At 36.3% G+C, this 18,064-nt stretch overlaps 1 protein-coding gene across 1 annotated transcript in view; it reads left to right on the top strand.

Moving 5' to 3' along the window:
* The first annotated feature begins 341 nt into the window (after positions 1–341).
* FCHO2 (FCH and mu domain containing endocytic adaptor 2) overlaps positions 342–18,064 on the top strand; it is a 103,141-nt gene continuing 85,418 nt past the window's right edge. The window contains exons 1-2 of the mRNA XM_081131843.1: positions 342–526; positions 15,743–15,834. Coding sequence (XP_080987969.1) covers positions 494–526; positions 15,743–15,834 — 125 coding nt within the window. The 5' untranslated portion in view covers positions 342–493. The remainder of the gene's footprint in view (positions 527–15,742; positions 15,835–18,064) is intronic.

Here is an 18,064-nt window from a genome sequence, read left to right as displayed (position 1 = left end):
CGGGTTCCCCCATCCAGCGTGCTCGGACTCGGGATCCTCGAAGGCGGGGGAGGCGAGTCTTGTGAGGAGGAAGCGGGCGGGCGACCGGGCTCCCGGCTCCACTGCCGCCGGCCGGCCCCTCTCGGAGCCGGGTCGCTGGGCCAGTACCCAGTGCACCGCAAAGGGTGCAGACGGTCCCCCCTGGTGACTCCACAAGGACCCGGTTCTCCACCATTCCCAAGAGACTGCTCAGCGCGGCCCCGCCCGTGCTGGGAAGCGAGGGAGGCGACTCGGGCGCGGGAGCGGGCCGCGGGGCGCATGCGCGCACCAGGCCGCGTCTAAGGGTTCGCCCCGCGGCGGCTGCCGCTAGGTGGCGCATGCGCCCTGGAGGGTGCGGGCTGGTCTCTGGGAAGAAGGCGGTGGCGGTGAAAGGTGGGGGCGCCGTGGGGGCCGGGCCCGTGTTTACACAGCGGCGGGCGGGCGCGGACGCAGAACCCGGCGCGGCGGCTGCACGATGGTCATGGCGCATTTCGTCGAGAATTTTTGGGTAAGAGAAGGATGTTGGAAATTGTGTGGGTTTCGGAGTCCAGGGCTTTCTGCGCCTGACCTCGGCCTGTGTGCGCTCCGGGCCGTGGCGGCGGCGGCGGCTCCTCGGGCTGGGCGAGCGTCCTGGGACCGCCGCCTGCTGGATCCCGCCTGGATGAAGCCCGGCCGGCGACTGGTCGGCGGCCGCCCCGACTTGCAGACTCGCAGCCCTTGCCGGGGCCGAGGGCTGTCAGCGCGGCCCCTCAGCCCGCGGCGGGGACGCCGGGGAGCCGCCCGCCTCCCGCGCTGGGACAAAGCGCCGGATGAGGCGGGAGACGGGACCCGGCCCCGCCGGAGGCTCCTGGCGCCGGGCTTGCTCCGCGACTCGGACGCGGAGGACGGGCCCGCGGCGCGGCCGCCCCCGCTGCGCGCGAGCGCGGGCCCCAGTGTGGTGGAGGGGGCTCGCCTCCTCCCGCACGGCCGGCCCCCGTCTGCGCCCTTTGGCCCCCACCGTTCGCACTCGGAATCCCGTGAGGGCTGGGGCCGGAGCCGCACTTCCTCTCGGCTCCGCAGTTCGGCGCCCAGGACTTTGCCTCAGGGCCTTTTCACAAAGCGTATAAAAGTTGAATTTAATGATCCTGGATTCCTGGGGCTTAAGTGCTCCGAAACTTCCCCTTGTCCCCGCGCTCCTTCCCCTTCCTCATTCTTTCCATACTGCTCTAGCCCAGTGTCAGCATTAGGTTCTTATTTGAGAATGCCTTCTCCGTCTCCCTGTGCAGTGCCTTTGCTGCAGTTATTGTTTGCTGTCCTGGGAAGTACAGTTCAGCCATGGACAGGAGAGGAACATGTTTACTCAGGTATCTTGGGTGAATCTCATTTTATGTCCTGACAGTTGCAAGTACTGCAATTCCATTTTAAGATGTAGAAGTATTTAAAGGAGTAATCTTGCAGTGAATAAGGATTGTGCCTGAAATCCTTATTTCTAAGTGTCTCAGGCATGACCTTGCTTAGTAATCAGATCAGTTCAGAGTTACTTGTTTTGTATGTTCCTTGTTTTCCACAGGCAACATAAATACTGGACAATAGGTGGTGTTTTTTCCCCCTGAAAAGTTTTATTGAGGTACAGTTCACATACCACGTACTCATTTAAGTGTACAATTCAAGGATTTTTTTGGTATATTCATAGAGTTGTGCAGACCTCACCACAGTCGATTTTAGAACAATTATATCACCTCAGAAAGAATCCTTGTATCCATTAGCGGTCACTCCCCATATCCCTCCTACCTCAGCCTTGGGCAACTAACCTATAGATTTCTGCCTCTGTAGATTTGTCTATTTTGAACATATTAAAGAAACGGGATCATATATGTGGTCCTATGTGACTGGCTTCTTTCACTTAGCATGTTTCCAAGGTTTATCTGTGATGTAGCATGCACCAGTCAGTACTTAATTCCATTTTATGGCTAAGTATTCCATTGGAGATATATAACATTTTATTTATCCATCACCATGAGGGACGTTTAGTTGTTTCCACATTTTGGCTATTACGAATAATGCTGCTGTGAACATTTCTGTACAAGTTTTTGTGTGCACATATGTCTTCATTTCCTTTGGGAATGGGATTGCTGGTTCATATGGTAATTCTCTGTTTAACATTTCAAGGAGCCAACAAACTGTCCAGAGTTGCAGCACCGTTTTACAATTCCACTGTCAGTGTCTGAGGGTCCCAGTTTTTCCACATGCTGGACAACACTTGTTATCTGTCCTTTTTATTACAGTGGGTGGGTGTGAAGTGGTATCATTGTGGTTTTGATTTGCATTTCTCGGGTGGCTAATGATGTTGAACATCTTTTCATGTGCTTGTTTCCCATTTATGTATTTTGTTTGGCAAAATGTCTGGTTAGATTCATTGCCCATTTTTAGATTGGTTGGTCGTTTTATTACTGAGTTGTAAGAGTTTTTTTTACATTCTGGGTGTATGTCTCGTATCAAATTTTTGACTTTGTAAATATTTTCTCCCGTCTGTAGGTTGTCTTTTTCATTTTCTTGATGGTGTACTTTGAAGCACAGACGTTTTTAATGTTGATGAAGTCGTGAAGTCCAGTTTATCTAATTTTTCTGTTACCACTTACGCTTTTGTTGTTTTATCTAAGAAGCCTTTCCTAGACCAAGGTCACAGAGTTTTTTGGGGGGGAAGTGGGAGGATTTTTATAAGAGCCAAACTGACAGCATATGCTGAGGAGCAAGATCGCAGATGCTCCCCAAGATCACAGAGATTTACTTCTGTTGTTCCCTTCTGTGGGTTTTATAGCTTTTGTTCTGACATTTAGGTCTATGATCCATTTAGTTAGTTTTTGTGTGTGGTAAGAGGAAGAGGTACAATTTCATTCTTTTGCATGGGGATATCTAGTTGTCCCAGCACCATTTGTTGAAAAGGCTCTTCTTTCTTCATTGAATAGTCTTGGCATCCTTGTCGAAAATCATTTTTTGACCAAAGATGTATGGGTTTACCTCTGGATTTTTAGTTTTATTCCTTGTCTATTCTTATGGTAGCACCACATTGTTTTGATTACTATAGCTTTGTAGTAAGTTTGGAATCAGGAGTGTGAGTACTCCAACTTTGTTCTTTTTCAAGATTATTTTGGCTATTTTGGATCCGCTGCACTTCCATATGAATTTTTGGGTTAGCTTGTCAATTTTAGACTTTAGGTTTTACAATGGCAATTTGTAAAACTTTTAAAAGAATAATTTAAATTGACATTCTTAAAATGTTTTGCATATTTTTTGATGCATGAATGTGTTTTGGAAGTTGACTTTAATTCCAAATTGTATGTTAACATTTTAAAGTTATCGTTTGCTTTCTGTTAACTGAGCTTTGAACATAGCCTTGTTTGATGTTTTTGGCTGTTATGAATAATGCTTCTATAAACATTTTTGTACAAGTTTAGTGTATGTACCCTTTTTTGTCTCTCTTAATAGAGGAATAAATTTCGCTGTCTGAAATCTGCAGTGAATCCCAAGTCTAATTTATGTTTCAGTCTTTGCCTTCACTTTACTGTTGAATACCAGTAGTTAAAATAGACTATTTTATTTTACTTTCAAGACTGGAATTGGGGCTGAAAGCTCTAAATTAGAGCTTAAAAAGCTCCAAAGGAGGGTTAAGTGAACTAGGAAAGTCTAGGAACAAAATAACTTTTGAGAATTTGATAGTTGTGTGCTTAAAACAACTTAAAAATTTGTATATTTTAGGATCACTTATAAAATAATTTCCTAAAATATATATTTTTATTGATTAGAGAGAGAGAAGAAGAAAGACAGAAACATAGATTTGTTGTTCCACTTATTTATGCATTCATTGGTTGATCCTTGTGTGTGCCCTGACCATGGATGGAATGGGGCAACTTTGGTGCATGAGAATGACACTCTAACCAACTGAGCTACCTGGCCAGGGCTTAAAATAATTTCTTAAAATAGAGAACTTAAAATTAATTTCACTTTTTTTTCTGAATGTTTAAAGCACACTGTCAAAACAGAATAAAACTTGTCAGAGTGAGATAATGGGAGACTTTAAAGTTTTAGGTTTGTAAGAAAACAACCTATTAATTGTTTTTTCTCCTGCATGTAAAAGACCTTTTGCTGTGGCATTTTATTAGAGGACAGTGTGAATCATTCAAACTCTCGTCAAGTTCTTTTGAAAGCAGCACATCCTGCCTTTCAGTCTTTAAAGTATAGTGTTTCTTAACTAAAAGTGTATGCTACATTACAAATTCTTTTACTATACTTTGAAGAGAAAAATGTATTCTGCCTTCCTACACAAACAGGTATTTTGTTGCTGATAAGTCATTTTTTACCACAAAGCATAGGGCCATTGATAAGCTGAAAATATTTTTCTTTTCTATTAAAATTGGACAGCAAAAATCTTAATAGCAGATACTACACTTTTGTCTTTACTATATAAAAACAGTTGTTAGCTCATCAAAAGATTATGTAACTTTAAAAAGGTATCAACAGTTATTACAGGGAGGAAGTGTCTCTATATGCCACTTCATTCTCCAAGAGTTGAGTACTAGTTAATAATACTTTTGAGATTCTCTATGTCAGTGTTGCACTATAGTTATTAAAATGGCTTTATGTTTTTATGTAAGTTCAGATTATTAAATTCAGGAGCTAAAAATTTTTTTAAAGGAATGGATTTCATAGGTGATAATTATTATTTTTTTAATATGTTTTTATTGATTTCTTTTAGAGAGAGAGGAAGGGCGAGGGAGAGATAGAAACATTGATGAGAGAGAAACATCGGTTGGCTTCCTCCTGCATGCCTCCTACTGGGGATCAAGTCCGAAACCCAGACATGTGCCCTGACTGGGTCTTGGGGCATGGGACTACACTAAACCAACTGAGCCACACTGACTAGGCATAGGTGATAATTTTTGAAGAGGAAAAATAAGTAAGCACAACATATTTGATTAAATACCTTATAAATCTCATTTTACATAATAAACCTAATTTATATAAGCTATGAAGCATTTTCCAAAAGATACCAAGTATTCTTTAGCATACATCACATTGTTATAAACTGACATTTTTCCTTAGGTAACTTTTTCCAAAGATTATCTCCAGTCACTACATCAAGAATGCACAACAGTTATCTTAGGTATTTTTATCCTGAGGTTTTTCCTTCTTTTCCTTATTTCTTTTACTGATTAACCAGTACAAGAATTTCATTCCATTTGTCTGTTGATTTCACTGGTATTGTCATAGTTAAGTTTTAAATAAAATTGGAGCACTTCATTATATATCCAAAATTTGATATATGATTACATGATAAATTGGGAGGATTAAAATGTATTTTTTTTTTTAATAAACCTGGAATTGCTATTAGTAGGACATTGGAATGCAAAACATTGTTATATTTTTGTTTGATTATGTAATATAAATTTAGTATCTTAGATGAGAAACTAATAACCACGCGCGCACACACACACATACACACACACACACACACATATTCTTTGGGGTTATTTAAAAATGTATGTCTTTAGCAAATTAGTTGAAGTCGCCATAGAAACCCAGAATATAGGCTTTCTATTACTTAAAATTTTCAAATACTGTAGTTTGGGGTACCTGCTTAGGATATGATCCCATCAGATGATACACTAAAATTCAAAAAGTGTATGTGTATGTATATTTACATATCTACATTAACATATTTGTGAAATTTATACATTTTAGTATTCAAAAGTTACAAAAGGAAATAAATACAGTATAAAAATCTCCTTACTTTTCTCCAGTCATCAAGATCACCCCAAAGGAATTCACTGTTACCAATTTCTTACATAGCTTTCCAGAGATAACCTGTGTATATTCAAGCAGATAACATCCACTAAGTTAAAATGTATAATTGTATAACAGTTAGCCATGCCCAAATTGTTTTCAACTGCAACAAGCTATGAAAATAAATGCAAACTACAAATTCATCTAACTAGGTTCAAGTAGACTTGACAGGCAGACATTAAAAAATTACAGTATTGTAGATGGCACTAAATTTTATTTTGAGGCCCTTGGATTTTTTGGTTGGGGGTGGGGGTGGAGGGGTGGTTGTTTTGTATTTTCGCCTTAATCTAGGAGGAATTTGAAAGTGAGAAGTTGATACTGATTTAGTCTGCATAAATTCAGTTCAGGGGAAGGATTTTAGAACATTGATATGGAAGGGATAAAAATTTGCTGTCTGGGTTCTTTTCTAGCCCTGCACACTAAATCCTAAATGCTTTAATCCTTTTAGAACTACTTTAATTATTTAGGCAAAGGCATGGGAGAACAGGTATGCTTTGTATCATTCTGCGTATTTGGCTAGCATTAAGTCCTTTGGAAGTAGTTTTTTTGAGTCATGGGGTATCTTTTGAGATTATTCATCCTGATTTCATAATTCTAGAACAATTAATCCTAAGACATCCATATAGAAGTTTGTTGCCATGCAGATTTATAAAGGAAAGGGAATAATGGCTTGGCTTTTAATTTACCTGGTGTGGAAAAATTAAAGAATATTAGAATTAGAAGAATTTTAACAATCAGGTCCACAGAAGTTAACATAAATTGGTCAGATATGGGGAGAAACAAAAACAGCACAACAGCACCTGAGATGTATAGTTATATCTATTGATGAAGATTGTAGAGAATGTTGCTGGAATGACCAGAGTTAGGATTAAATTGGGACATGGCTAGTGAACTGCGCGATGGAGATGAAGCAAACCATTCCATCAGTTCCATGAGGCATAGACGTGTTCCTTGATGGAAGCGCAGGATTAAAAATTATGGAAGATACTGACAGGCATGTTTACTTGACTTTAGGGAAAAGATAGGAAGGTACAATATAAGTAAAGCAAATTGTGGTTCTGGCGTCTTAAAACTAAAAAGTGTTCCTTTTTAGTTGGGTGAAATAACAGCCAGTGAAGATGGCTTTACCTTTTAATTATAACCATTATGATGTAATAGGTAAAACAGGAGACTACAGAAGAAAGGAAGATTACCTATAGGCTTTCCCTCTATCCTCTGAGATACTTAGAAATACAAAATGGTTCTTTATGGTTTTGTATCTTAGCTTTTTCAAGTGATACTACTATCAAGCATTTTTCTCTTGTGATTAAGTATTCTTGAAAATATTTTCAGTGACTGCATAGGTTCCCATGGAATAGAGAGGCCATACTTTTTTTAACCACCACCCCTCCCTTTGGACATTTAGGTTACTTGTAATTTTGTTTTTTCCTTTTATGAGTTATGAGGACTTGAGATTTATGTATTAATGTATACAAGATGCCAGTTTAAGAGGTAGCCTTCAGTGCCTTTGTAAGCATAGCTTGAAGAGTTTTTGAGAAAGCTGACATTGTTTTATTTCATTTTGAAAGTAATGAAAATTACATTTATTTACAGATTACAGAAAATTTGAAAGATATAAAAATGAAAGTTATTTCACAACTGTTTGCATCTGCTATTTTTGTAGAATCCATTATGTAATATCTATTTAGATGGCTTTAAGGATTTAACTAACTGGGAAGAAGTGACTTATAATTAAAAAGTTTAGGGAGTATTATCTGAGGGGTGAGAAAAATATTTTTAACGTGATAAGATTTATTTTCATCAGTCAACCAACAAATGTGTTTGAGTGAGTTTTGTACCTGCACTAAGTAGTTTTGGTTGCTGAGCAGTGCTCATTCTGCATATTTTAATCATTGTTTTTTGCTTTAGCAATATCTTGTCAGTAGTTCTGCAGAATAGTTTTAGTGATCATGTGTGAAAAACTACTTGCATATATTTTATTTTTTCCTAGCAGTTTTCAAGGCAAAAATGGTACTGGAGGGCTGTCATTGCTTATTTGTTGAATTCCCATCAAAAGTGTCGAGAAGATACTTCACTAGAGGGTCCATTCTTCAAAGAAAAAAGAGTATCATCAGAATTAGTTAAATGTTTGATTGTGTTTTTCAGAGAAGGCAGGTAAAGTGAGACTGCACCAGACATGTATTAATGTTATACTTTGCAGTGACTTGTCCAAGGTTATCTAGTAAGTGTTGGTAAAAACTAGAGTAAAAGCAGAACGTAGAGAGGTAGAAAGTGATATTTTTTTACTTTTGAAGCAGTATAGAGTTCAGAGGAAGGTTAGGCATGTTATTGTTGTTCACATGACAGCACCTCCTGACCTTTTTCTTCCCCCTCCAAAAATATTTTTTTTAATTGAAAAGGAAAATAGGTAAAGTAAACTTTTTAATTCATACAGTCTATACTCTTATCTTCTGCCTGTTTTTCAGCTCTTGGACTCATCAAAGTTGAAGTGTTTAATTTTCTGTTGCCCTTAAAAGGTTCTTTGAAAGAAAAGTTTCAAACCATTAACTAAAATCTCTGGGGTTTGCCCTGGTCCGTAGCTCATTTGGTTAGAGCGTCGTCCTGATTTGCCAAGGTTGCGGGTTTGATCTCCGGTCAGAACATATACAACCAATGAATGCATAAATACCTGGAACAACAAATTGATGTTTCTCTCTCTAAAATAAATTAAAATTTTTTAAATCTGTGGGGTTTGTAGCCTTGTGCTTTTCTACTATTTTTGTGGCTCTTAAAACCTAGATATGTGAATTCCATTTTAGTTAAAATAGAAATTTCATAGCCTTTTAAATAGAGATATGCATTTTTTCTTCAAGTGGAAATATGTTAGATTGTATTTTATAACGTATTTAAAAATTTTAAGTATAAAGTTGTTATAAAATCAACCAGAAAAAGGTGCCTTTGGATTTCCAAAGTAGGTTTGATGCTTTATTTAAACTTTTTAATTTGAAATTTCAAGGATGTCTTACTTGTAGACTACATTAGGCTAGAAAAAAATCTGAACATTTTCAGTGACTTGGTGACCTTACTTATAATTTAGTTATCTTTTCAAGCTAAATTTCAGTTCAATTGATAATTTAGACCCAGGACAATATGCATAGTAGACCTCATTTTCATGATTAAAAAGTAGCATGTTACTATATGTATGTGAAAAGAAATCTGGACAGATATACATCAAACTGTTAACTGCAGTAGTCTTAGTTAAATTGGAGTGTTAAGAGGAAGTCTGATTCTGGACTTTCATCTTCAAAGGATGGTAAAACTTTTTTTTCTACTTCATGCTAGGAGTACAAAGATTTTTTAACGCTTATTTATATTGGATCATAACACAATTTTTATTTGCCCCAGGTCATAGTCAGTGGATATTCTGTGAAAGTGATACCTCTTTGTAAAGTGCATTAAGATTAGCAGGTAAAAGAACCTATCTTAGTGCAAACTTTTATAGCAGTTGTTCTCCTTGGATCAGCAATGGTGTTAATGTTTCTGTCAATCAATACTGAAAGTTTCTCTGCAAAAATTTATTGATTAAAAAGGGTAAATATTATTTACTGAACTTTTGGGACAACTTTATTGAGCTATACTTTACATACCATGTAGTTCACTCATTCATTTAAAGTGTATAATGCTGTGGCTTTTGGCAATATTCACAGTCAATTTTGTTAATATTTGCAACCACCATTACATTTAACTTAAAAACATTTTCATTACCTCAAAAAGAACTCCTATACCTTTTATCATCCCCTACATTACCCCCCAACCCCCAAGCAACCCACTAATCTACTTTGTCTTTATCTTTTTTTATTCGGGACTTTAATATGAATAGAATCATTATACTATGCGGTCTTTTGTGACTGGCTTCTTTCTTTTAGCATCATGTTTTCAGGGTCAATCATTATTGCTGCATATAGCAGTCCTTTATTCCTTTTATGGCTGAGTAATATTCTAGTGCCCGACTATATCACATTTTGTTTATTCATTTGTCAGGTGGTGGACTTCTGGGTTGTTTTCCATCTTTCAGCTATTATGATTAATGCTGCTATAAACATTCTTGTACAGATTTCTTTGTGGACGTATGTGTTAAACTAATGAATTAGCTAGCTGAAAAGAAGCTCATCACTGATTAGTAAATACCTACCCTTAAAAACCTAGCTACAGCCTGTCCGGGCATGGCTCAGCTGTTGAGCATCGACCTAGGATCCAGGAGATCCTGGTTTGATTCCCAGTCAGGGCACGCGGCTCCATCCCCAGTCTGGGACGAGGCAGCTGATCATTGACGACTCTTTCATCATTAATGTTTCTATCTCTCCCTCTCCCTTCCTCTCTCTGAAATCAATAAGATATATTAAAAAAAAAAAATCTACCTGCAGGTGTACCTCAGTTTGCATTTCACAGGTTTTTTTTTATAAATTGGAGGCACGTCCCTTCACCAGCATAAAGCTTACGACTTGCTTTCTGTGCAATACTCACTTTGTTGTGGTAGTCTGGAACTGAGCACCCAGTATTTCTGAGGTATGCCTGTATTTGGTTATGGATTTGTTGTTGTTTTTTGGTGGGTGACAGTAATGTTCTGACAATGATTATGGTGATGGTTGTACAACCCTATAAATATCCTAAAAATTATTACAGTGTACATTTTAAATGAGTGAATTGTATGGTGTGTGAATTTTATCTCAATAAAACTGTTGTAAAAAAAGAATAAAAATTTGAGCAGAAGGAAAAAACAGCCATTGATAAGCAAGATTTTATGTCAACAGTTGTGGTATACTTGGGAGAAAATTGCTTTTTAAAACTGCTTGTCATGATAGCTCTTAACTCTGTTACTTCTGTATTGAAGACTTGGCTTATTTATTTTTTAATCCTCACCCAAGGATATTTTTCCATTGCTTTTCAGAGAGAGTGGAAGGGAGGAGAGAGAGAGAGAGAAACATATATGATGTGAGAGAGACACACATTGATTCGAACCTGCAACTGAGGTACTTGGCTGGAATTGAACGTGGGACTGGTTAGTCCTCGGGCCAACGCTCTAACCACTGAGCAAACCAACTGGGGTGGCTTTATTTTTTATTAGAAAGTTAACCTATGCTCATTATTCCACTTCTTAGAAATAATTGGCTGTTAATAGTTTGCTGCATATGCCTTTAGAATCCTTTTATATACATACAAGGTGGGGCAGAGGTTTACAGTTCATATGGAAAATAATACAGTAGTTAATAAATAATAATACACGATTAAACTGTTTTGAGTACCAACAACTGTAAACCTACTTTTGCCCCACTCTGTATATGCAACATTTTTTTTCAGTGAAAATGAAATCCTACTAGGTATACTGTTTTGCACCTTCCTTTTTAATTCAATTCAATTTAATTTTTTTTACCTAAAAATAAATAAATAATAAATAAAAAAACAATACCAGGCCTCCATAGAAGAATGGGGCATTATGAATTCTGCAGTCATCTGTTCCCAGTGAACATAAATAGCAACCCTATCCAACTGTTAGGGAAAGCTGACCTTCCTCAGTAAATAAGATTTGACCATTCAACTAAAAGAAAAAAGAAAAATCTTGCTTATATATGGAATCTCCCTGTACATTTTTTAGCCATTTCCTGTAAATCTACAGTTCTTTCAAACTAAAATTTAAAAATATATTTCTCTTGTAGGAAGGTACCAACCTTCAGAAATTGAGGTAGTAAGAACCAATTTGTTAAGAAAAGACAAAACCAAGCAAAACTACTCTCCCAAGAGAAAAAGGGAATTTCCCAACTTCTCTTTCTTGTTTCAGACAACCTTATTGAAAACATATTTTAGCTATCATAAAACCTACCCATTTTAAGTATACAACTTACTAGTTTTTAGTAACTTTATGGAGTGGTGCAACCATAACCATAAATCAGTGTTAGAATATTTTCATCCTTCCAATAATTAGATCCCTCATGTTCGTATACAGTTAATACTCTTTTCCACCTTCAGTTCTAGGCAGCCACTAATCCACTCTCTTTCTTTATAGATTTCACTATTCTGGACATTTCATACAATCATACAACATGTGGACTCTTATGTCTGGCTTCTTTCACTTAGTAAAATGTTTATGAGGTTCATAAAGTAGTATGTGTCAGTGTTTGTTTCTTTATTGCTAAACTGTATTACATTTTATGGATATACCTCATTTTGTCTACCCACTACCCATTTACTAGTTGATGGACCCTTAAGTTGTTACATTAGGTTATTTTTGGCTATGAATAATTGTATGTTTCATTTTTTATCACTGACAGTACATCTGGGCAGATTTTTAAAATTAATACTTAAAATCTGCAAATTTTTTTCTTGCTATAGTCTTTTGAAGAACACTGTATGTATGTTATTGTAGGCTATACTGTGATTTATTTAACCAGTAATGCTAGTGGATGTTTTTTAATTGTTTCTGATTTTTTACTATTGTGAACAGCACTATAGTGAATATTCTTCCACATTTTTTTTTTATATGTGTGTTTCGTGATACAGAGTTCTAAAAGTGGAATTTCTGAATCAAAGGGCACGAACACTTACAGTTCCAGTAAAATATTAAAGACCAGAAAACATTTCAGTCATAATTCTATTTGATAATAAAGGTCTGTTGTCAGGTTATTTGTACATTTGTGTATTTTAGCAAGTTCTGCTTGCTTCAGTTAACAAATATGGTAAGAAAATTTTTTTTGTCTTGAAAATAATAGGAACATATCTACTTCAAGGTCTAGTGTGATAAAATGGACATGTAATTCAGAATTATTTTTGTTATTTTACTTTTCTTTGTATTAGAACATTTACTAAAAACATTGGGGGCTACTATAAAAGTTATAGAACTTGCATGGGTATACTTTTAGTTAAAAAAAATACTGGGTAATCTCAAATGGTGGCAGAATTATAATGAGTCATGGTTGTCAGTTTCAAGAGTGGTTTCTCTTCCCATTTCCCCAGAATTTCCCATATTTTGTGCAAGGGAAGATGCTGAAGCCAAATAGGTCTAGACCTGAGCTCCAGTGCCCTCACTCCTTCTGTATTTTTTCACATATATCTGAAATGTGTGTTTATTTAATATACTATCATTTTATCAAGGCTATAAAGTAAGATTTTGATAAGGTGACAATAAAACCTGGGTTCTTTGTTAGACACCTTGACTTTGAATTTGAGTCATTTGTTTTGTGAAATTGTTAAAGAAAATGGTGCTTAGAGTTAGACTCATTACATTTTTTTGACTTTAGTAAGTGAATGAATTGCAAATAGGAAGAAATGACAAATGGATTTGTAATCATGCAGGGTGTTTATGTTTAGTCATTAGTGCCTTTTCAGGCAGCCTTCTTCTGTATCCCATCCTTACTAGGATGAGTTTTCCTTTTCTTTCCAAGTGAAGACTGGAGGGATGGAGTAGCTAGTACTTTTTCCTAAGGTATATTATATCACTGTTACTGTATTATTATATTGTATAGTAAACAAATTAATAAACCTCATTCCCTGTATTGGGAATTTTAAGTAATAGGCTGTTTGGATATCTGAACGTCCCAAGTAAAGAGCTTGCTCCTTCAAGGACTTCTGTTTTTTTAATTCTCACCAGAGGACATACTCTTTTTTTTAAAAATTGGTTTTCAAGAGAGAGGAATGGAGAGGGGGAGAGAGAGAAACACTGATGTGAGAGCAAAACATCGATCGAACCCCCAACCTTTTGGTGTACAGGGGACTATGCTGAGCCACACTGGCCAGGGCGAGGACTTCTTAATAAGAGCCCAGATTTCTCATATAATTTAACCTTTTCTTGATTGTTCAATGTTTAAAGTGCTGTAACAGAGGCACACAATTCTCAGGACCTTGTTGCCCCAATTATAAGATGGTCTCTGAGTTCTTGTCTCCTTAAAGAAAATTCTTTTTTTTTTTTTTTTTCCCTTGTAAACTTGGTAAATATTATTTCTTCTAATGGTCTGTGTGCTGGTTTGAATAGCCTCTGCCAGCTCTTTTCCAATTTGCCCTTTAAATATGCATAGTGCACTTTGGGAACCCAGGTAACCTAGATTTGTTAGAATTATGTGCAAATGAGAACTAGTGGGTGTGTTAGGTGAGAAATTTGGGGCATAAGAGCTTCAGACTTTGGATTTTAATGTGTTAGATTTAAGGTTTGTTCCCCCCCCCCCCCCCCGCAGATTTGTTTTTTTCAAGGTCCATATTATGGGAGTTGGTGGATTGTCTAATCACTTGTAATTTCTGTATTATATTCAAGTAATGGAATGAATCCCTGAGAGGTTTCAGGCCTGTCATTATTTGTAATTTGTTTTACTAATCTGCATGATGTTATTTTTGCTTGCTATAGACCAGTGATAATGTTTATTTCAAAAAATATCCTTATTTTTGCTGGAATAAATTTGCATTCAAAACCCAGGGAAAGTAAAAAATAAACTTAGGTAATAAATTTTTTCTTTATCTTAAACATGAAAAAATTGTAGAAGCCAAATGGATATGTTTGGATTCATAGGAGGCTGTAGTTTTCTGTTATATTCGTCCTGAAAAATGGAAATGGATCTTCAGAATGCTAAGGATATTATTTATATTACCTCCTTACGAATATTACATTTTAATTTGTTGTATGTATGGCAGACTAATTACTTGGTGTATTAGCTGACAAATTTATCAGGGATCACTTCAACATAACTGGAAGTTACTATAACATGTTTCCTGTTTTTGGCAAACTTTGGAAAAATTAGGTTTCAGATTGTGTAACACTTGCTTATGATAATGCTTTTTATTTCCAGTAAATATATTCCATACTTCATTATTTTATTATCACTGAAGAAAAATAAAACTTCTATTTGTGAAGAGAGTTATTGAGCTTGGTTTATTGATAAGTCTATTATTTTACCTATAACATTGATATTTCTGATGTTTTCTTTGCTATGACTAGTTAATTTAGCATTTATTGGATTAAATAACTAAAGGTTTTGTAGGATTGTGTGGTGGTCTGGTTCTGTTAATTTCCCATTAGTTGAGGACTAGCCAATAGACTGTTACTGCTCTTTAATTAAAATTTTATCTACTTTCTCACTTCTCAAATTACTTGTTTACTGAAAGACTTATATTAGCAATTATAAAGTATCTTGTGGGATATTCAATGCTTATGTGATTAATAATATGCTGTCTTGACTCAGAAGTCAAGGTATAGTAATTTTAAAGCTCAGTCTTTTGAGTTAAATCAGCGATTTTCAACCCTTTTCATCTCATGGCATATACAAACTAATTACTCAAATTCTGCAGCACATCAAAAAATATATTTTTTCCAATCTGACAAAAAATTAGGTATAATTTTGATTCATTCACATTGGACGGCTTTTGTTGTGTTGGCTGTTGTCATTTTTTTATTTGACAACCTAAGGGAAAAGAGGGCAGTCCCCCTGACTAAATAGCCAGGTATTGCATGTTTTAAAAATTCTTGCGGCACACCGATTGAAAATTGCTGAGTTAAATAATTAGGAATCCCTTAATGCCTGTTTAAGGAAGTGAATTTTGGTATTTGGTAATGTATTTAAAGAGGCCCATGGCTATCTTTTCTAAATTATACTGCATATTATTCCTTAAAGTTTTAGACTTAGTTTCATTAATATACCCTTATGAGTAATTATGGAGTATGCATATGTATGTGATTGTATATATAATAAATTATAAACTTTATGAAACCTTACAATATTCCTTTGATACAGTTTTAAGTCTTACAATGAGTAACAGTGGTTAAATTTAGGAAAGACAGCTTACCTGTCTGTCAGAATTGCATATTTGTTAATGTTATTAAGCCATGTTGACAGCTCTCTCCCTTTTTTTATTTTTTGTTAAACTAAAACATCTTTTTAAATTGTAGGGGGAAAAAAACAGTGGCTTTGATGTCCTTTACCATAATATGAAACATGGACAGATATCAACAAAAGAGCTAGCAGATTTTGTAAGAGAAAGGTATGTATTTTTTCATGTAATTTAACAGTTTATTACAAGTTAAATTTTAGAATATAAATGAGAAAATTTTGATTGTAAAGTAATCAAGTACAGTTGTTAAAACTGTACTTTGTTAAAGTAGTTATACTTTAAAGTAGTGGTTATCTGTAATCTACACGCTGAGGGCTAAATAGTGGCTCCAAGTGGCATTGTTAAACTGGTTTATGTATCACTGCTTGAAAATATTATCTACATATTTTTCATTGAATGTACTAACAAGGTGATATAATAGGAAAATTTGAGGAACTTTGAAGGATAAAATATTACCATTTCTTTAAATAAACATGTCAGTAAAGAAAACATACTAAAATAACTTGAAAAGACTGTTTTCTGAACTTGTAGTTTAATTATGTATTATTATAACTTTTATCTTAAAAAAGTCCTAAAAAATGTGTTTTTAAATTCTGCAAATTTACAAAATGTGATTGTCTTTTTAAAACTTTATAATATAATGGTTAATTTAGAAACTATTAAAAATAATTATAATTTGATTTGATTAAAGGTGTTTTGTGGCTGGCCCCTCTTGGTGGTTTTTATATGAATACATTTAAAATCTTTACCTTGATAATATAGAGATATTTTGCCTTTAGATACAATACTTCATTTATTCTTTCAAGAATTTATATCCAGTGTCTGTAGTGTGTCAGGTACTTGTCTTGATTCTGGGAATATAGTGGTAAAGCCATAACTTCTGCCTTCATAGAGTTAACTGGTAGGAATTGGTGAACAAACTTTTTCATGTAACACCAATCCTCTTATGGCTTCCACCTCTCTATTGGAGTTAAGAGGGAGTCCAAAAGCTCTAAGTGCTATGAATAAGGCTATCCCTCTCCAGCTTCTATGTCGTCATTGGCAGGTGTAATAAGGGAGAGACCCCAGAACTCTGCGTCTCTGGCATATCCCCTAGCCTGCCTTCTTCCCCAATACTTGCAACACTATTATAACGAACTACCTTGAGACCTTTAATGCAGTTATCATTATGCCTTTTAGCCCTGTTTATGTCAGTAACCCTAAGAAGTCCAGGACTCCTGGGCTATCTCTTTGCCCAGAATCTAACGCTGGTGTGCTTCTGTGAGCAGTGAGACAACCCATTCTTCCACTCCCCCTTCCCTGCTTTATTTTTCTTTATAAAACTTAAACCATCTGATATAAACAATATTTTACTTATTTGTCTTAGAATATAAACCTCATAAGAGCAGGGATTGTTTTTTGTGTCATTTTTGCTTATTACTCTATTTCCTGCACTTGGGAGAGTGCTTGCCCCTTTAGTAGGCCCTCAGTAAAGATTTTTAAAATTTTAATCTTCACTCGAGGATACTTTTTTTTTTTTTAATATATCTTCATTGATTTCAGAGAGAGGAAAGGAGAGGGACAGAGAGAGATAGAAACATCAATGATGAGAGAGTCATTGATCAAGCCTGCAACCCGGGCATGTGCCCTGACTAGGAATCGAACTCTGATTGCCTGGATCCTAGGTCGAGGCTCAACCTCTGAGCCACGCCCAGCCGGGCTCGAGGATACTTTTTCTATTGCTTTTCAGAGAGAGAGGAAGGGAGAGACAGAGAGAGAGAGAGAAATATCAATGTGAGAGAGAGACATAGATTTGTTGCCTCCTACACACGCCCTGACCAGGGCTAGGGATTGAACCTGCAACCGAGATGTGTGCCCTTGGCCGGATTTGAACCAGGACCCTTCAGTCCACAGTCTGACACAATAACCATTGAGCCAAACAGGCCAGGGCTCAGTAAAGATTTTTTTTTTAAATAATTTTTATTTTTCAATTACAGTTGACATACATTTTTATATTAGTTTCAAGTGTATAGCGCAGTGATTAGATATTACATAACTTACTAAGTGATCATCCTGATAAATCTTGCACTCATCTGACACCATACAAAGTTATAATATTATTGACTATGTTCCCTGTGCTGTACTATACATCCGCATGACTATTCAGTAACAACTGATCCCCTCAGCCCCCTTCCATCTGGCAGCCATCAAACTGTTCTCTGTATCTATGAGTCTGTTTCTGATCTGCTTGTTCGTTTATTTTGTTTTTTTAGATTCAATTGTTGATGCATATTTATTGCCATTTTATTGTTTCTATTTTTTACCTTTTTTTCTTCTTAAAGAAAACGCTTTAACATTTCATATAATACTGGTTTGGTGATGATGAACTCCTTTATTTTTT

This window comes from Miniopterus schreibersii, assembly GCF_964146895.1.
Source record: "Miniopterus schreibersii genome assembly, chromosome: 3".
Taxonomy (NCBI): Eukaryota; Metazoa; Chordata; class Mammalia; order Chiroptera; family Miniopteridae; genus Miniopterus; species Miniopterus schreibersii.
The sequence above is the reverse complement of the archived record's forward strand: the minus strand, read 5'-3'. Positions and strand labels throughout refer to the sequence as shown.